This window comes from Temnothorax curvispinosus, unplaced genomic scaffold (assembly GCF_003070985.1).
Source record: "Temnothorax curvispinosus isolate PA1 unplaced genomic scaffold, ASM307098v1 QBEX01002827.1, whole genome shotgun sequence".
Lineage (NCBI taxonomy): Eukaryota > Metazoa > Arthropoda > Insecta > Hymenoptera > Formicidae > Temnothorax > Temnothorax curvispinosus.
Genome location: NW_020212607.1, coordinates 578,707 through 599,558, shown reverse-complemented (window position 1 = coordinate 599,558; position 20,852 = coordinate 578,707). Strand labels below are relative to the sequence as shown.

The following is a 20,852-nucleotide window of genomic DNA, read 5'->3' as shown; positions in this document are numbered from 1 at the left end:
GTACAACGTTAGTTATATTCAACTGTTTTATTTAAAAACACTTCCGAATCATAAATATCTAGACATGCATACGCCTTGAAGGTATGCCCCGAAGGTGCCTATACTTTACTACGTGATAAGACATACATGATGTTTATTGTACGAGATACTGTGTTGTTCGATTTTCCGATTATTGTTAACCGACAAAACGCCGTCTATCTTTTTAACTAAAAATCTCAAGAAATTTGAAGGGACTTTACGGCGCTGTCTTTGACGAAGTGACTTAAGGCCTTACTCGCAGTTTTAGAATTCGATTCTACCATTCTTGACGTACTTACGATCTTAAACATCAACCATTTAGCTGCGGTACGCTTAAAATAAAAACCGTCCTCTGTGTGCAGAACGCGTACAAGTTACACAAGTCATTGAAACACGATCGATTTTACTAAAAGTAAATACGTGCGTGAATACGTTTAATGCCCCATACAAGACATTTGTTTATGAACGTGGTGTTACAAAAGATTGAAAAAAAAAAAGTTGCAAACGTCATTCTATTGCAAGTGTATATTTTCAGAAAACCTCAAAAAGTAAATAGTAACAATATAGAGTAAATAAATGTAATACATTTTTAGTTTAATTAGATAAATTATCAAACATTAACCGATAGTCAAATCTATCAAAAACAGATTTTGTAAAGCATCTATTATATTTTATCAACAAAACACCAGTGTAACGGAGAATCTGCTACCAGAATATGTAGACAGATTGCGTGCAAAAACCGAGTAGAATACACACATGCACATGTGCGTTTTCCGCAGCTAAAAAGTTAAGAAATTAAGATATCGTGGTAAATAAATATGTGCCGTTTATTTCTCTGACAATGGGAAATATAAAAGAAACACACAAGTCTCAGACTCCTTCTAGTTCTATGGTTTTCAACTGATGCTGTTGATACTTGTTGCCACTTTACATTTAACGTAAGCTTCGCTTCTTTTCAATAGATATGTATTGCGGATTCGCGTTGTCGAATTTTTTTTGCGACGTAAACGTACGATATTGAAAACTGCGTCATGTTAGAATGGGAAATGGAATATATTTTTATCCGAATAGAAGATTTTTCCACGAATGCGTGTTACTCAGGAATGCACGCGAAATAACGTAAGCAGATTCGTGTTGGGGTAGTACAATAGTAGTGAAACTACGAACGCGAAGTGAGAAGAATGTTTCGTGCTTTACTTACAAAACTGGAAAATATTTTTTATTTTGATCCATAGGATATCAGATTAGCGTGTGTACATCGAAAGTTATTGGTGCGTAAATATATTACGATCAACAACCGTCTGATTAACATATATATATATATATAACTTTTTATTATCATATTTATATAGGTTTCATTGATATATGTAATATTCCATCCAAAAAAAAAACTGATCAGAAAAGAAGGAGTTAGGACAATATCGCGCACGCGTGTAGAAGTACGAACGCTGCGGCAGTAACATATACGAGATACATGAGCCAATAGGCTTGTTCGTTTTAGCTGAGCTTCTTGCACACGTCATCTTTCCTCTTTTCTTTTCCACATTGGAGAGAAAAAGAGAAAAGATGAACTGTGCAAGAAGTTGAGGTAAAACGAACAAAATCAATATATAATGCGGATTCCGTCAACAATATAGATTACAGAACGTAATAGATGTAGAAAGATTCGATCTCCATTTACGTTTGAACAAGCAGACGACGAGACTACCACACGTATAAATACGAATACAAATAATAAAAGCGCAAGAAAGGTACTGGATTAAAGTATAGTTTACATACGTACATCTCTCTGCTCGTGGTTATCCAGGCAGACAGATCTGTTAAAAATAGATTTTTTTAAAATGTCTTCTACAATAAATTTTATCGATAGGATATCAGCAAAAAATATGACAGAATCTGCTAGTAGACGTTGGTGGCACATTGACAGTAGAAACCGAATATAAAATGATTATACATTCTGTTTAAACATTCTATTTGCTTTCTGCTAGCACGTCTGCCATCAGATTATATCCGCAGATTCTATTGACAGAACATAAACTTAATATGGGCGCAGTTGATTCCAATCTGCAATATTCTGCTCAAATATAATTCTGGTGAAAAAATTCTCACAAGTCATATAATTATCATAATATTTTTATTATAATATTTCTTATAAGAATTATTCATACTTTTTAATGAAGATTTCTGAAAAAATACCTTATACTTTGTTAAATTTTTCAAGTTTTCTCCGGAAATATTATAGAACAACAAATCTAAGAATATTCATTTTAATCCAACAAAATTTTAGAAAAAGATACAGACTTGTAGCATTTTTGAAAAAGATTTCACGTCAAATAAAACATGTAAGGACGTGTTTAAAAAGTTATGACGTTACACGGAAAAATTCTGAAATTTATGCAGAAATCCTGAAAAATTGTATGAAGACGTCCAAGAAAAATTTTCACCATTGATCTGCTGACAAACTGCTAGCGTACTGCTAATATTTTGCTTGCTCTTGAGTCTCATTATTGTCAGCATACATATAATACTCATGTTATTGTATAATCGAGAGCAAAGAATACTGTCCTGTTCCGATGCAATAAAATTAAACTGCATCGAGTTTCCTCCTCGATGACCGATCAATCAACCATGTACCGAAAGAAAACGCGCGGTAAGATTTGTAAAAAAAAGAAACTCGGTAAAAGCGCGCAGTTTTACTCTTTACACCTAACGCGAACAGCATTTTGCTCGCCACTGCGTATTATCGCGCACATTTTAAGGTATCAGACGTATGTGGAATCTTGAATTCTACATGGAATTGTTAATAATTTTAAAATTAATTTTTAGCCTGATATAAAAGTCGAATATTGTTTACGTATTTGCATACAAATATAAACATATTTATATCTACGCATATATACGATACACGATACAAGTAGAACATTTTTCCAAAGTTCTTATTACGTGGAAAATTTGAGAATGTGTTTATATATATTTATCGTTTCGAAAAAAAAAAAACATGGAAAACATTTTTTATGTTTAATCTCAATGTAAATGTATTGTCTTTTGTTTAATCGTTTGCAACACACAAGTTGTGTAAGTAGCACAACACCTTTTAAAGTTAGTCATTTGCTAAAATATTGAACACACACGCACATACACACACCTTGATTCATTTTTAGTGTAAGAGAAACATGATGAAAACAACAGCAAGCACCTGTGTGCGGTGCTCTGTAAACTATACTTTTACTCCCTTAAGAAAGATTCCGTTCATGTACAAGATATTATAATAATTATATAGAACGTGTTGAAAACATTCAATAATTTTAATTCCAACATGTAAAAGCAGTCACACATTTTACGTGTACTAACATTGTTCATGTATATCATGTATTGACATGTATTTTTTTATAAAGCCAGATACGAATAAATTCAAGCTTTTACGAGGTGTTTTTGCTTCTATCACGCATCCTCTGACGTTTCCCGACGGAAACCTCTGTCAGATTCTTCGTTCATGTTAGTTGTTTTTAATTGTTACGCTCAAGTATCATGAAATACATGCGCATCGGTAGAGAATATAAAATAGACTGGTACGTGGTAGAGATAGTTACAGTTTACATTTCCCGCCAAAAGTATCAGAAGCCTTCTCGAAGTCCACGTCATATTTATCGATTTTAAACGCGGGAAGAGCAAGGAAGAAGTCGATACTCGACTCCATCGACTCAAATAATCGGCCGACATACGTCGGGATCGTCGGGATGATGCTCATGATTCACGGCTACGCCGCTACGGGAGTACAGTACAAGTTTACTCTGATTTATTCGAACGACGATGCCGTATTGAGTGGTATCGCGTTTCCGTTGACATCGTCCAAGGTCCACTACTTGATTCCGATTAACGTTATCCTTCGTGTACGCGCAAGGATGTCCGTAAGTTGCGAGATTGTATACCTCTCACTTTTCTATAACCTCGTTGAAACGTGAATCCTCGAGTTAACCTCACGATCACGATTTTTCTTACAGGCGCCGAAACAGGTAACTCATCACTCGCGTACGTCTGAATTAATCACATTCACCTCTCAGCATACCTTTCCTATTTTCTGTAGCAACAGAATGTCGAGCATAAAGAGAAAAAGAGAAAAGAGAGTATTCTTGATCTGTCCAAGTATCTCGAGAAGAATATAAGGGTGAAGTTTGCCGGTGGCAGAGAAGCCGAAGGTATACTTAAAGGTTATGATCCTTTACTCAACCTGGTACTCGACAACACAAAGGAATATCTCAGAGGTGATGTGTATAATTAATAATAATAATATACCATTTTTAATTTATTAGGGCGCGTATAGATTGTGACGTATAACCTTATTTTACATTTTACATTGTTTTACATTGCATCTGCTTAATGCTTCTTTAGTGTGTATTTTAACTCAAGTATAAATATGCATAATCCTTTTATTAACTCTACGTTACTTGCGTGAAGTGTAAGATACATTCCAGCCTTAGAAATCCTACTAAATTTACAGAGTAAAACTCTCTTTACCTATTGAATGCTGCACGACATGCCTTACAATTAAAAAACTTTTGCGCTTATCTTTATCTACAAGATATATAGAATATCATAAATCTTTATTTACGTGTAAATCATCAAAGAGAACAATGAAAATTGAGATAAAATATTGGGGTGTTGAATACAAATTTTTTTTTTACGTGCATGTATATATTATTTTTTATTTTTAATTAATCTTGTAACACAAACAAATTCTCTTACGTATGCAGATCCAGATGACCCATATAAATTGAATCAAGACACTCGTATGCTAGGTTTGGTGGTGTGCAGAGGAACATCCGTAGTGCTTATCTGTCCTGTAGATGGCATGGAATCTATTCAGAATCCATTTATACAACAAGAAGGATAGATGGGGAGGATTTTCACAATCAATATGTGTTACATCTTAGAGGTGAACCATTTAATCTTGAATATTATTTCCATCTTTATAAATAAAAATATAATTTATTTTTTGCATTATAAAAAAGCTTACATATATAGGAAATAAAACCCATTTTCTTATAAAGATACATGTTTTCATGTCTATGTTTACAATAAATAATACGATTGCACGTCTAAATAAGGTACTATGTGAACTCTCGATTATATACAAGCAGCATAGGGTTACAAGTCCTATAGGTCGCTTTTACTATTTTTATTCAATCCCGAATTCATTTCTCAGCCATGGATATTGTTTCGGACATTCAAAACATGTATGTAAATACCTATATGATTTGAGCACTTTACTGGATAATTTGCAACTATTTGGCAAGTCACAGGCCATCTCATACGGTTCAAAATGTCGCTTCGCGCACTGCCACGGTGCAAACTTTTCAATTTCACTCAGGGGTGTTGGTCTGCGCATCCATTCCACAATCTGCGTACTCGTGATGAAAAACACGTCGTCTAGCCGAAGTAGATCGTCGATGAATTTCTAATTACATATGAAAATAAACATTATAGTTTATAATTTAACAGAAATAACAAAGTTTATCATATTAGGTAAATTATAATAAGTCAAAAAGTAAATTATAATAATCTTAAATGTTTTCTTACTGCTATAATTTTTAGTACTCTGATTTTTTTTAATTAATCGCATAAAATTAAATGCATAAAAATTGATATAGTAGATATTCTCCTAAAAGTAGAATAAATAATGAAAGTATAATAGTAATAAATATGAGATCAATAATCTTGTTTGTGTTAGTCAATAATAAGCACCATCGATTTTTTAATAATGGATAATGTTTAAAGTCCTACTTACATTGAATGCATAAAAATACATTGGATTTTGAAACCACGATGCATGAAAATGTAGACCGAAAGGTGCGCGATTAGTGAGATAATGTCTTTTAAAATTCAGCATGAGCATCTTATAAACTTCTTCGCCAGATAAGTCAGGGGGACATGAATCCACAGTGCTGCACGTGTAATCCTAAATAAAAAGTCGATAAATATTGCTTCTATAAAATAAAGATAAAAAAGAGTAGAAACCATAGTACGCTGATAACGGACAAAAGTATTAAAAAGTAATACGTAATTATCGATTAATTATTATTAAGAGTATTTTTTTTATATTTTAGATCGCTTTCAACATGGAAAATATAAAACAAGTTTACAGAAACTAGAATAAAAAGAAAATTTGATAATATCGATTATAAGAACTTTCATCAATCATTCGATCTTTCTACGCAATGCAGAAAGATGAAATTTCATTGTCATACATTAACAATCTTATATTAAAGTAATCTCGGCTTTTTGTCTTTATTTGGTATTTATCGATAACGTTCCATTCAGTCGCATGTGACTCACGTACATTTGCCAAAAGTTGATTTAGAGGTAGTTCCCAGATACCCGGATAAGAACGAGTAGGGCAGAGTTGTCCTGCACGGACGCACGGATGCGGTGGCCTGTAGTCAAGCGTGTAGGGCCAAAAGGGTGGATCGGAAAATGGTGCAACGATTGAGGAATCGTAAACAAAGCCAAACTCAGACATCATCAGAAACTGGCGATTCCACCCGACCTGTAGAAAAGGCGCCCTTACCCCTATGACATAACATAGCGTACTTAATAATAAATACTCTTATATTCTCTTGAACAAGACCAGCGTACGTTGAAAAGATACATGCAATATTTGTTACACGTCACGTATACAACGACAATACAAGTATGCATGCAAGTTCTGTTAATAATCGTGACATAGGTCTTTTCTTTCCTTCAATTTGATCTTGATATAATATCGAATTAAAATAAAGATTTCTACCTTTGATATCGGCGATACGAACCGCTGCATATTTCTTAATGATGTTCGCTATTCCGACCATCTCGTCGAACCAGTCCTCAATCGTCGCATTCTTCGACCACCATTCTTCCGGTCCACGATGTCTGAGAAATAATGTCCGATCCATTTTACGTATCGAATCAAACAATTCTTTATGACTTTCTTTATTACAGCTTCTCTTTTGCTTTATATTTAAATTATATACTATACTTACGTAACGGAATGTGCGGCTATTTCGTGACCGGCATTCCATAAATATTGCACATCCCTGTAATTCGTGTATTGATGACTAATATAGAAAGTACCTTTTATAGGACAGCCCGTGGGATTTTTTCTGTCATCCGTAAAAATTTCTGTAAATGATCCAACGATTATTTTCTATGATAATTTTTTTTTTTTTTTGTGAAAAAAAATCCCTATTATTATGAGATAAGGATAAAAATATTAGCATTAATATACTGACGTATTATCTCTAGACACGTTTGTGTTGACTCTTAAAGTTATTGCAGATTTATTCAGATCTTTTAAATAAAACAGAAAAGAGAGAAATGAAAAAAGGAAATGATGTGAATACGTTAATTTAGTCGATTAACTTCTTATTAACTTACTTGAATAGAGTTGGAAATTTTCAGCATTTACAGCGTCGTCGAAAGTGATTGTTATCATTTGTGGAGTGGCTAGTGCTGTAAGATTTCCTGGAATAAGAGTCCCTTCCTTAGAACACCAACACGTTGGTAACTGGCATTTCTGCGTGTCGCAAACTGGCGCGGCATTGATATCATGTCGCATGTCTGTAACAGATTGATATTTTTATTAACAGCTGACATGCATAATGTCATTTTATTTTCATGGTGTGATCGAAAACTAAGAGTGCCATTTTTCATATATTTTCCACGTTATGAACAAAAGCACATTTTCAAGATTCGAACGTACTTTACTAAATAATATAATTTGGGAACGTATAAAATACTAAACTTTTTCCGTTTGATTATTTTTTTATGCCGCGACAAACATATAATTTTAGTTTTTCTATATTCAAACATTTAATTTAACCGTAATATTTAATTTTTATCTCAATAAAACTGTCTATAAATAAAATCATTATTTATTGAAGAATCTGGTGGTTGAAGTAAATGCCCTCAGTGAAGAACGTCTTTTATAGGTGCCAATAAAGAGCTCGATATAACATATGTTTGCGCATTCTTCGCATTTCTTACCGCACCATCCTTCGTCGGAACCATCGGGACAATCGACACTCCCATCGCAAAAATATAGAGCCGGAAGACACGTGCCATCTCCGCAAGCCAACGTGTCCTCGTCACACTCGCCATCCTTGAGCAGCGGCTTTGCCGGTTGGGCATCTACGAGAAACTTTGAAAACTTCACATCACCATTCGGTACATAGTTGATAGTAACTATACTTCTTTAAATTACGAACATAAAACATAACGTGAAGACAGTTCTTCCATCACGAGAGAGGGTTTAATTTTACTAAAAGATTAAAGCAAGAATTATGTAGGTATGTGTGTTGCGTATATTTTACTTGTAAAAAAGTTAAAATATGCGTGTTTGTATTTGATGTACATTTGCATCTGTGGCTATAATAGCGTTCGTTGCATTAAATGTCTAAGCTGTTTAAGGATACTCTAATGACACATATGTTCCAAATTGGAATTTCCAATAAGAGATTTAATGCTCACAAACAAAGAAATGACTAACTTGTCACCGTTGTGTGATTTTCCGGGTGAAAGTATTGCGTGTATAACACTCGATCGCTTTCTTAAGAGTAGAAATCGGCATAAAGTTTGCCAGCGTTTGTTTGTAATTGCAGGGCCTTCTCAGAGCCTTTCGTTCGCGCGTGTTTCCAGTAGATTTAGCATAAATATCTAAAATGTACCTGAAGTTACGTCGCAATTATCGACGTTTGTCTTAAAATCACAGATCTGCCTGGAGACATCGAAAAGAAGTCCTTGCGAGCACTTGAATTCGAACACTTCGTCATCTGAAACACGATTTAACGATGTAGCAGATGTATATCACACAAATTTTTATTTTATTTTATTATATATGCAATATAAACTTGATATACGTTTTCATAAACAAAACAAGCACAATAAAAATAATATAATAAGTAAAATAATAGAATTAACTATGAATAACAAGACATATTAATGTGCGTGCATTTGTACGTGCAATTTCCACAAGTCTTTGTATTAAAAGAACCTTTTTGAATAAAAGAAAGATAAAGACAACTTACTCCAATGCTCATTCTTACAATGAGCAATGACAGCGCAACTTGATTCTCATATTAAGAATATTTTGCAATTTTTATGTAAACTTTAACAGAAATGTAACATTAGATGTTTTATCTCAAAATATTTCAACTGTGTGTTTTTTAAATATATTTATCGAAGAAATCGAGATAAAAAGCATAGTCGCGGTTTTCTTAATTCTAGTTTTACGTGGAGACGATTAATAAAACTTTAGATAATTTAATCAAGTTTTCCTTTTTGTAATCTATAATTACCTAAGCAGAGAAAATATTTAGCACATTCTGTAGGTGACCAGACGCTGTGCGATGGTGCATTAGGATTACGATAGAACTTGTCATCTATACAAGGAACTTCTCCAGATTTTCCTTTCTCCGCTGCGGTATTTGCTGAAAACATCACGATGTGGAGGTATGAGTCGTGTGACCCACATTTTCCTCGTTTTTGCATATTTAAAAGTCAATAAGCCTTTTTCTTATAAATTAATAAATAATAACACAATATTATTATAAATTTATATTATTATAAATTAGAACTTTCACCTAAAGTACTTGTCCAGCCATACGCCATACGCATGATACAGCAGTATCATTAATTACGCGCACACGCGCGAATGAAAAAATATCAATTGCTCGTCGCGAAATTAGTCTAGGTTTAACAATAATTTTTTGCGACATGAATAGCTTGTCATTTCAATTATTTGTAAAGGCAGTTTTTTTACATACTTTTTACAACGTCCTTCCCGGTTTCTTTCGGCAACATTTGAAGACATTTGATTATTTTTCTTTTTTCTACTTTAAATTAACATCTTAACAAATCTTTTAAATTGTACATTTTATAATAAGACGGAATTAAAATTAAAAATTTGTTCTATGAAGAAAAAGTTGATTTCAGATTTTTAAACTAGGGACAGGAAACTTTATAATTAAAAGAAAAGCCACGATACGTCAAACATCCTGTACAGTTTATGAAAAAAAATATTTATTCTATTGAATCTTCTATTGAAGGGAATAATAATTAAAGAAAAACAATTTTTAAGAAGAGTAAATATTATCGAAGATTGAAACGATTTCTGTCCCACGGTTACGAGATTATCTTTAGGCGCGCAGTACTTTCACGTTCCGTCTGGCTTCAGAAACGGATATCTGTAGCGTGTGATGTACACTTGTTCGAAGAGAAATCTCATGCGATTAGCGCCATCGTTTTCACCCGAATGCAAAAACGGAAATGAAACTTTCGGCGTGCATCATTGTTCAAAGCAAAATTCCAAATCTAATTTGTCCTTTTTCTCGTTCTGCTTATATTTTATTTTGTGATAAACCAAAATTGAAATCGATACAATTTTATGACATTATTTTTCAGTAAATAGAGAGAGAGAGAGAGAGAGAGAGAGAACTTTCTAACACGAGACAGTCTACTTAAGTAAAAGAATTTTTGTTCACATGAAAAAAATCTCATTTTTTCAAAGAATACACGTATTGACTATATTTCAGCCATAATATAACTCCTATTTAAAAAGTCCTTTTTTTTTAATTACATAAAAGATTGTTGTTAAAAACTATTTTATGTTGAAACTTGAATATATTTTGTCTCTCCACACAAAAATACCGTACATTATTTTCTGATCCCACTGATCTCTGACATGCGTAAAGAAAGGATTTAATTAGTTGATCCTCTCTTTCTCTCTCTCTCTCTCTCTATGAAAGATTATAAATTTAAATACCGTTACTTTACCCGTTCCGTTTACTTAAGTAAAAACTTTTACTCAAGTTTTGAAGTTACGTATATTTTTTACAGTTTGGTTTTTTCTTTTTATACTAGAATCACATGTATAATCAGCAGATAAAGTGCGACCTCTGATTATATACCAAAATTAACTTGAAAATTTTGCTTATCTAATATTTAAATTATTAAGTCTACTTAACGTAATAAACTTACATTATTTTTCAAGAGTATACTCTCTCATAAATATCATATAATATAATATAAGTAGTGACACAGATAGTTTTCACCTTTCCACAGCATCAAAAGCTGAACCTATTGATGTCATAACAATATATTTGTTAATAAAATAAGATTTTTTAAATTCTTGGTACTATTATATTTAACGTAAGCTATCCACATTACAAAATTAACAAAACTTGACCACTTGATTAAAAGAATGGATGTAAACAGTTCTGAATAAATTAATGTTTTACAGAAACGTTGTTACAAGTTTGTCTCGATAAGATTTATGCGAACATCTCGAAAATGTCTATAAGAATATACACATATAACGTGTTTGTTGTTAAAAGTTAACACGCGATTGCAGTACAGGGTTGAAACGTATTCCTTTTTACAAAATGTTCTTTTTTTGTCAATATTTATTTAAACAAGAGCCATATAACGTTAATGCATTAGAAATAGAACTTCTGTATTGCTTTTAACGTCAACGCTTTTCTAGACTTTGCGTGACGTTTAATAAACAGGTTGGTGCGCTCGTCAAAGTGAAAAAAAAACTTGCCCTCACGAATACTTTTGAACGTACGAAACTCACCGGAAACGGCGAGCAATGTGATCAGCACAAAACGAAGTCTCCACCACATGTCGATCTCTTGTGCGCGGCGTTGTACCGGTTCCACACGCGACAGCTCACACTTTCAAACTGACGGCTGCCTATACGAAGGCATGCCTTATATGACGAGTATCTGCTTCATCGCGCTTAATCACGCGGATCTCTTCCAGACCGGCTATTTTCACTCGTCTCTAACAATCGCAATACAACTACTTCGAAGACCGTATAATACATTCCTCGATCAATTTGATCGATCAATGGAAATATCGAGTTATCATCGGCTTATTTAACATTACATATACTCTTATAACTAACAATAAACTTTAAATTTTCAAACGTTGCGAAAGTAAAGTCTATTTGATATTAATAAGAACACTATAATTTTGTTATCTTTTACACTCTTGAAACTTACACGTAGTATATAATATCCTCATCTTTACGCGCTACATAACTACTAAAAAAGAAAAAACACGTGCTGCTTTGACATTTTCGTCTCCGATCGAGTAAACGCATTCGTTGAATAGCTACGTTAACATTAATTACGTGCATCAGATAAATCAGATAATTTACTACCTAAAGAACCAATTCTCTTCGAATGATTTTGCTATTTCAAATTCGAATATGTGTTACAAGAAATATAACAGAAAACTAATTGTTTTAAGTTAGTTTATACGTATTATATATACGTTTATTAATTTATTATATATACAAAAATTATATGTAATTCTAATAAATTTTGGTATATTATAATACATAAAAAAGTCCTTCTATTAAATAAAACATTAAATTATTCAAGACACTACAACGTTTCAACTGTCTGCTATTGTCTTTAGCAATATTCAAAATGATTTATAATATAATAAAACGTTTATACACAATAATATTAAGGTAAAACAAGATTAACTTTCCAAGATTGAGTACGTGGAATGCTGCGTCAGTGTTGGATGAAGTTAATTGTCGTATTTATACGTTATTGAGCAACCTTTGGGCTCAGTTTACGAATATTTGGGAGAATTTCAATACCAACCGTTATGTTACTCTGAACCAAATGAAACTCGAGATCAAATTTAACGAATTCTTCAAGATATAGAAGTAGCTGCGCCACGTATCTATAAAATCTGCTCGGAGAATTGGATTAAGATCCGGTATAACGGTATATTAATTATATTAATCAATTTTATTTTTTTTTCTTGTATAAGCGTACGTCTTATATGAGTATCGAGGCGTGTTTACAAGTAGAGCGGAATGCAATGGTTCTCTTTATTGTAGATTTTAGTTTACGTTCTTAATACTTTCTACAAAATTTTATTAAAACTTCCGTTTCCGCTGGATGGATTTGAAAAATATTTTTTTATTCTTTAACAGCTATTTAATTCTTATTTATATTTACGAGAAATGTGCATCGTAAAAATAACCTTTCTCATAAATAGGCATATCATCATAAATGTGTTACAAGTTGGACATTATGTTTTAAATGTATCGATAGACGTGTATGAAAAAACATTAATGTCTTTGACTTTTAACATGTTGGTCAAATCATAAAACATCAAATAAACATGAAAATATTATAAAAATTAATAGATTACAATGTAATTAATATAATGTTATGATATTATGAAATATATAAAATATCAAATATTATAATGTACAAAATACTTGTAAAAAAAAAATCAGTTTTAGAACGTATATCCAATATAAAACAAGCGAACAAGAGATGTGTGTCAAGTTGATAATAATTTAATTTAAAATATATAACGAAACAACGAAACATTAAATCTTGGTCAAAGTATTCAGCTTCCGAAGAAATGTCGCGAGTTACATATGTACAAATAATATTTGACCAATACGTGCAAATCTCTTCCGGTGCTTATTGTTAGTTACAAAGGAGAAGCGTGGTTTTGCATGGTTCTCGTCACGGTACAAATTTCGGGCACAAAGAGTTACGCATGCGGCACTGAGACATCTTCGAAAAGTGATGATGTACTCGAGCTACGTAATTATCTCCTCGCGAGATGAATTGCGCATTTATCACTCTCGCGTTTACATAGTTTTTGATAGCAGATCTGGGCGTAATTATTACCGGGCTGGGCAGGTCGCCAAATAACCGTAAGCCCGTGCATTCGTGCGAAAAGTCATCCATAGCGACGTTTGGTTTGGCAGTCCGCTCTAATTTGCCGTGCAAGTTAATTCGAAAGTATCTTTTAACGTAGCATACGTATCCGATGAATTATCTTGACGTGCATCATGGCTACGAAAGATAAATTTGTCTTCAGAGTTTTCAATACGTAGCGACAAATCATAAAAGCGCTTTTGGATGCAGAATCAATCTTCGAATGTAATCTATGGTTTTATTATTAATTTAAAAAACAATATTTCTTCAACAAAAATAGTGGGATGTTAATGCCCTCGAAATTTTCTGCAAGTGTAAATGCATGGCATATTCTTTACGATTTGCGCAAATCGAGTATCAGTGATGGAAGTATAGATAATAAAATTATATTTTTATTGTCTAATGATACCACATACGAATGGAAGATGGCTATGAAAATCTAATCTCGAATAATAAAAAGTTGGGCAGAGTCAACATTAAATCTTCCTAGAGATCTATTCGAATTTTAAGTGAAAAAAATTGATTTTAAATTATTTAAGTGACTGCACGTGTCTTCTTACCGGTTAAAATTATAAACAGAAAATCCACTATTTTTCGTTCTCTCGTATCATTATTACTGTATTATTTTTACGGGTAATGAAGTGAGACACGAATGAAAAATAAAACAATGCGTTTATATTCTAGATACAGTTGTTGTCTTGCCAAGAATTACTTCACTTTCCTAGCCGTTACGACCGTGCCATTAATCATTCCTGAATATCTTATAGTTTGCAAACTAAACCGTGATTAGAACGTACATACATCAAAATCCAAAGAACGACATTTGAAGAGAAATTTTAGAAAAGAAGATTAGTATCTTTTTTGTATATCTGACGTGTATGAATGTATATAGTATTATGTATTTGAATAAAAATAGTTTAAGTAAAAAACACATTAAACGATAGAAAAATGTCAACACCAGATTTTGTACGTTAAAAAATAATCTGCCTATTTCTTATCGTACCTGTTTAATAGTTTTGGTAATAAACGTACGCGAAACGGTATATTGGCTCGTGATGTCAAATATATTTCCGGGCTGAAGATGTTCTCTCTCGAAGCTACCGTCAAAATGCACAAATACCTACTCCCAATTCTGACACGTGAGCTTATTTACACGCTATCGGCAACAAAGAGCGTGATCACGCGTGTTTCGTGACGATCCACTGTGTCCACCGAGGACAGACCCATGTACGAAAATACATTTACGTGGAGCAAGAAGATAAATCGAGGTGGCGGCGAGAGAGGCAGTCGTTGCTTCGTTGACCTCCGTTCAAATTAGAATAATGCCGCGCGAAGAGAACACCACGAGAGATGAACTGCCTGGCGGAACACGGTAAAAAGTTTTCCTGCAAAGATATGGTTAAATGTCAAAATATAAAGTTTATACTTACAAATTTCCATTGTTGATTTAATCACAATGTATCTACCTGTAATACATTAGTGTTTGAATATACGTGTAGTTGCACCTTTCGTTCACGTTTTTATTCATACATCACGACGGTGCGACGACATATTATTTTCTCTTTTTTTCCCTAAGTTGTATTTTTTGTCGCGTATTTATTTCGTACTTGATATTTCTTATTTTTATTTGCGTATTGTTCTTTATTTCAATTTTTTTTTTCAACCGTTCTACTGTCGGCATCTCGTCTCTCAGAGCTCGAGGTTGTCTCATCTCAGGATCAGGAATACGTGCCAAGCATCGAGAAAACGTACGTAGGTATCTCCTGACAGCCGTGTCATACGTGTCGCGTACGACATACGGCATAGCACGAGGACAAAAGTTCTCGGTCGAGTCCGATTTCAGCGAGACTTGAGTTAACGTCGGACCTCTTCTTTTCCTCCGATCCGTAGGTCAGCTTATTTAGAATTTAGGTTTGCGACGGTCAACGACAATTGGAAAGGCGGAAATAGAGCGGTTCCAAACATTTCGTTCCGCGACCTGTACGATGCAAACGAAGAAAATATAATAGGCGGTACGTGATAATTTTCCCTATTATGTCATTGGAGAATATTTCCAGAAGAGTCAACAGGAGTTAAGGAATAGGCTGCCATTGACCCTTTTTAAATTTCGTGAAAGCCACATTTCTGCATGTCTATCGTGCACGTACATTTATTTTTAATCTTTATTGATAAAGTTAAAATTATATTTTACAGTATAGTGTGTATACTGAGAGAATCTGCTGACAGAATATAATGGCAGATTGGCTGTAGAACCTGAGCATAATCTATCGTTTCGTAACACTATTCAAATAGTGTGTTCCATTAAAATGTATACGAAATGACAGCGTCTATTCGTTTTCTGACAATCTTCTGTCAGATTATATCAGTAGACTCCGCCCGCGCCGGCAAATACGATCGAGTTTAATGCAGACACGGATGATACCGGATCTGTTGTAATATCTGCTGCTAATCTATTGTCATACTGCGGATAGTTTGCTTACTATAGTTTGGGTTCATGATACAAGATATAAGATAATAAGACGATTTATATAAACAAAATATATTTCTTAAACGAATATGTACGTGCACCTTGCACGTGCACTTTTTTTTACAATTAGTGGCAAAATTATGCGCTTTTTGTGATAGATCTACAGACACGTGAAAGGTTTTTTTTTATTAGACCCTTGAACAAATTCTAGGAGAGAGTTCTACAGAAAGCGTGCGCTGTACACACCGTAATGGGAAGATTGTTAGGAAGTGCGACAATAAGTTGGTATGGTACTCGAGTTTAAATAGACAAGAGCTTCTATAAGAAACAGAGTGTAGAACAACTGAGATAAATGAAGGTTTCATAGGACAAATTCGATGGATGTAGTTATGCGCGATACAAATTTCACCGCCATTGTTATCATTATTGTTATCATCGTCACCACTACCACCACCACTACCACCACCACCACCGCCGCCACCAAAGTTTCTTTCCCGTGCAACATCATGGCCTTTGTACCCTTCCCTCAGAGGGGGTAGCCTAAGTTTAGACCCGGCGAGACTCTGGCCGAGTTCAGTATGAAATCACCATCCTCTAGAATCACTTTCTTCGCGCCGGACGTGCTTTCCGCGTAAAAGTTTCATCGCGTGCGTTCCAACCGGCGAGAAAGCTCGTCGTGCGCTTAGAAAGGATTCCGTTTTTTTCGGATCCTAGTGTCCAAGAATTTACATCTCTCGAAGAAAACTAGAAAGGGAATCTGAGAGAGAAAGATTATCGTGCGCACGATGGCGTACAGCTGGGATAATCGTGTTAATTTCATAGTGAAATTTCTGTACGGTTAGTAGATGCAGAGGATCGTGCAAGGGTAGTCGGGATAGATTCAGGGGAGGACAACACGTAGATAGACGATGTGCGTGTATACGAAAAAGCGGCACCGCATGCGCGCTACGAAATCGCGATATCGAAAATTAAAAATAAATGATTTTTTTTGCAAAAAATAAATTTAAAAAATTTAAAATAAACAACGTTTTTTTGTATAAAGTTTTTTTTGGTGCGAAAAAATTATAAAATTTCTATATACGGTATTTATAACAAAGTAAATCGATATTTTTCAGTCTATTAATTAATGAAATGTTCCTTTGTTAAATATATGTGTCGTGCAACGGCGTCCTCTTTCCGTGTCTTATCTCGTCATATCTCGTGTGTTCTCCCTTTATTCGTGTGTGTAAATCTCGTGAAATGGCACGTGGTGGTAATACAATATATATGCGTACAAGGGGTGTCTCCCAATAAGTATAAAATAAATGTATCTCGATAGAATTGACAGAAAGAAGAAAGTGTAAAATATGATTTTTTTGTTATTTGTCACATAAACTGTAATGATAGTTGATGTGATTAAAAAGAAAATATCTCTTTTAATTTTTCAAGGTGTTTTAATTTTATAGAAATCGATTGTTTTATAATTTCTTTTCTATGCAGAATGACTGAAAGAATTAAAAACTCAAAATAATTTTTAAGTAATCTATAGAAAAATGTTTTAAAAACACCTCTTCGTCGTGTATCATAATTATTACATAGAAATGTAGCAAAAAAATTTTTCTGTTATATTTTTTCTTCTACTGTTAAACAATTATTTTATATTAAGTTTATTTGTCGCGAACAAAATAAGACATCATCGTATTATTTAAAATATAGTACAGAGATAATATAAGCTTGTGATTAAGGGGTAATATCACTTTGTGTTCACTATTACTTTCTGAATTTATTATAAAAAAATGAAAAGATTTATTAATATTCGGGTTTTTACATGTAAAAGTACAAGTCTTAAGGTACATAAAAAAATTTTTTTTAGATTTTTAACAAAATGGCAGCTTTCGCAAAACAATCCTTTTTTTTCCTTGCCGTACCGCTACAGGTCGCAATTTTGCACCTAGAACAACAAACTTAAAATTTTCTGAAAATATGGCCCAAAATCTAGTGAACATTGTAGGATTTTTTCGATAAATTAATTTAAAAAAAAATGGCGTCGATTTGAATTTTTCTTTTTTTTTTTTGGAAAAAATTGCTTGAAAATCGGCCATAGATAGAATCGGCAAATTTTAATTTATCGAAAAAATCCTACGATGTTCACTACATTTTGGGCCATATTTTCAGAAAATTTTAAGTTTGTTGTTCTAGGTGCAAAATTGCGACCTGTAGCGGTACGGCAAGGAAAAAAAAAGATTGTTTTGCGAGAGCTGCCATTTTGTTTTTAAAAATCTAAAAAAAATTTTTTTAGCTGTACTTTCACATGTAAAAACCCGAATATTAATAAATCTTTTCATTTTTTTAATAATAAATTCAGAAAATAATAGTGAATTCAAGGTGATATTACCCCTTAAGAAAAAGTCGACTGCAACGTGATCGGGCAACGGTATACACGGCGGTAAAAGTGGAACACTTTTGTTTGTAAAAATCCAACGATCCATATCAAGTGCATTTAGTGAGAAAAACATCCTGTATATAACTGCAGATATTGATAACAACGGATATTTGGATAAGCACGATTTCGAGTGCATGGCACTAAGAATGACGCTGATCGAAGGCAAGGGCGAGTTCACGTACACCCGGTACCAAGAAAATCTTCACATTATGCTCTCTTTGTGGGAGGAAATAGCCGATTTGGCAGATTTTGATAAGGTATGTCACAAGATAATGTTTCTGTATAACAAAACGGACCAACTATCTTTCTTGGCACAATTTAGGTCTTGCACCGGTTTCAAATTCTTCGAATTCTAAGAGCCGCTCAAGACTGTAACTCGAGATCATTCGCAATCTTTGTTACGAATTTTCTTACGTTCCAAGACAATTATCTAACGATCTATTAAAATCCACGTATTTTGCTTCGGTAATTTTGCGAAAATCATGTTTGATATTTGGCGAGCGCTTTCTTGGTGAAAATAGGTACTTAATTTTTTTTTTTTATAGAAAATTGACAGTTTAGATTTCACATGCAATTTTTATCGAAGATTAATTTGAAAGGTAAAACAAAGGTTACGAACGTGCGATTGATTTTATTAATTTTAAATTTACTTAACATAAAAAAAAACAGATAAAAGATAAAGAATTTGTAAATATAATAATTACCTACGTCAAATAAAAAAATTGAACCAACTATTATACTTGTAATTGAAATAATTATTATAATTAAAATAATCTTTCAAATTCTGATTCGTGTATTGTTGATATATAATAAAAAATAGAAAGTGTTAATCTTTCGTATAATATACATGTTAAAAAAGAGATAAGCATTTATTTATATTATTCCTTCTAGGACGGCGTAGTAACGATAGAAGAATTCAAAAAGGCTGTGCAAAGTAGCTGTGTTGGTCGTTCTTATAATGATTTTCCTCAAGCTATGAAGATGTTCATCGATACCCACTTCAAAATACTTGACATGAATGGTATTGTGTAATATTTACAAACGTAAGAAATATACATTGTGTAGAATAGTGAATAAATCATAATTTCTTTCTACAAAATTAGATTAATATAGAAAAAATTGACAACAAAAATTATTTTTTGAAATAACGGAGATTTTTAATTTTTATAATGTCTGTTCCAGAGGATGGCGTAATTGGTGCCGAAGAATTTCGATATGATTGTGTTTCAAGGATTGCTGTGGATAATATAGACGTCCTTGATAAGGCTTATCAAAGTCTCTTGAACGTAAGTTCAAAGAAATAAATTGATTATTTGATAAAATAAATAAACTACTTTTTTCACCTTTCCTTTTAAATTTATGAATAAATCAAGCTTTGATACTTTAAAGAACTGATGCTATAAAGCAGTAGTTGTTATCCAATTTTTTATCTCAAAACATATCAATTCAAATACACTCCATTGGAAGATGCGCATTTTTTTATTTTATGGGTAAATAAAAGATGCGCAAAATAATGATAAAGAATTATGTCAGTACACGTGTTATTTCATCAAAAAAATTTGTATTATATATCTCATTCCATAATCATTTTAGTAAAAATATTTTAGTAAAATAAATCTTCCAAGGCATAAAAATACATTTAAAAAAAGATAATTACTTCAAAGTGATCATTATGTTAACAGGACGACGACAGAAAACGCGGTGGATTGACCTTATCACGTTATCAGGAATTATACGCGCAATTTCTCGGTAATCCCGACGACAACTGTCCAGCGATTTACCTCTTTGGGCCAATAGGACAAGAATCATAACTGAAATATTTGTCATTTCAAAGCGGCATGAATCTTTATATCATTGTATGTACAAAAAGATACACAAAAAATGTGTTTAACTCAATATCTGTATTAATCCTTGTAAAAATTATTGTAATAAATCGGATATTTTACTGTAATGAAAAATTTTTGCATACCATACTTCGCGTATGATAAACGTTACCTTAATGTTAAATTGTTTTCTTTGGAATATCGCACGTATCGATTAATCGCTGTTTCTCCGTTATCAAGTCTTTCAACATCCATAGTAGCAATATATATAGCAATGACAAAAATTCAGAATGCAAACTATCAAGAAATATATATTGTCCAAATAATGTCTTTCTGGAATAATTCCTTTTCTTGAAAACTGTGATAATGTATTTCCAGATCAATAA

At 32.9% G+C, this 20,852-nt stretch overlaps 3 protein-coding genes across 6 annotated transcripts; 2 read left to right on the top strand and 1 right to left on the bottom strand.

The window, feature by feature from the left end:
* The first annotated feature begins 3,740 nt into the window (after positions 1 to 3,740).
* Positions 3,741 to 8,069, top strand: LOC112451946 (U6 snRNA-associated Sm-like protein LSm7). Of its 3 annotated transcripts, none has more exons than XM_025011880.1 (5): positions 3,741 to 3,926; positions 4,020 to 4,031; positions 4,103 to 4,280; positions 4,770 to 4,951; positions 7,983 to 8,069. In XM_025011880.1, the coding sequence occupies exons 1-4, from the start codon at positions 3,756 to 3,758 to the stop codon at positions 4,907 to 4,909; spliced, it is 501 nt and encodes a 166-aa protein (XP_024867648.1). In that variant the 5' UTR covers positions 3,741 to 3,755; the 3' UTR covers positions 4,910 to 4,951; positions 7,983 to 8,069. The 3 variants fall into 3 exon arrangements, with proteins under 3 accessions (XP_024867648.1, XP_024867649.1, XP_024867647.1); XM_025011881.1 differs by lacking the exon at positions 7,983 to 8,069 and adding an exon at positions 7,453 to 7,580; XM_025011879.1 differs by lacking the exon at positions 7,983 to 8,069 and having other exon boundaries at positions 4,770 to 5,067.
* On the bottom strand, positions 5,171 to 12,289 carry LOC112451943. Its single transcript, XM_025011872.1, has 10 exons — positions 11,627 to 12,289; positions 9,348 to 9,479; positions 8,718 to 8,822; positions 8,038 to 8,181; positions 7,429 to 7,611; positions 7,035 to 7,173; positions 6,803 to 6,924; positions 6,356 to 6,585; positions 5,804 to 5,974; positions 5,171 to 5,473 (listed from the first exon to the last, which is right to left on the bottom strand). Exons 1-10 carry the CDS (start codon positions 11,673 to 11,675, stop codon positions 5,195 to 5,197), a joined length of 1,554 nt encoding a protein of 517 aa, XP_024867640.1. The 5' UTR covers positions 11,676 to 12,289; the 3' UTR covers positions 5,171 to 5,194.
* Positions 12,290 to 15,033: 2,744 nt separating this feature from the next.
* Positions 15,034 to 20,594, top strand: LOC112451945 (sarcoplasmic calcium-binding protein 1). 2 transcript variants are annotated; one of them, XM_025011878.1, is made up of 5 exons: positions 15,034 to 15,126; positions 18,734 to 18,900; positions 19,535 to 19,664; positions 19,826 to 19,929; positions 20,326 to 20,594. In XM_025011878.1, exons 1-5 carry the CDS (start codon positions 15,105 to 15,107, stop codon positions 20,452 to 20,454), a joined length of 552 nt encoding a protein of 183 aa, XP_024867646.1. In that variant the 5' UTR covers positions 15,034 to 15,104; the 3' UTR covers positions 20,455 to 20,594. The 2 variants fall into 2 exon arrangements, with proteins under 2 accessions (XP_024867646.1, XP_024867645.1); XM_025011877.1 differs by lacking the exon at positions 15,034 to 15,126 and adding an exon at positions 16,783 to 17,058.
* The last annotated feature ends 258 nt before the right edge of the window (positions 20,595 to 20,852 follow it).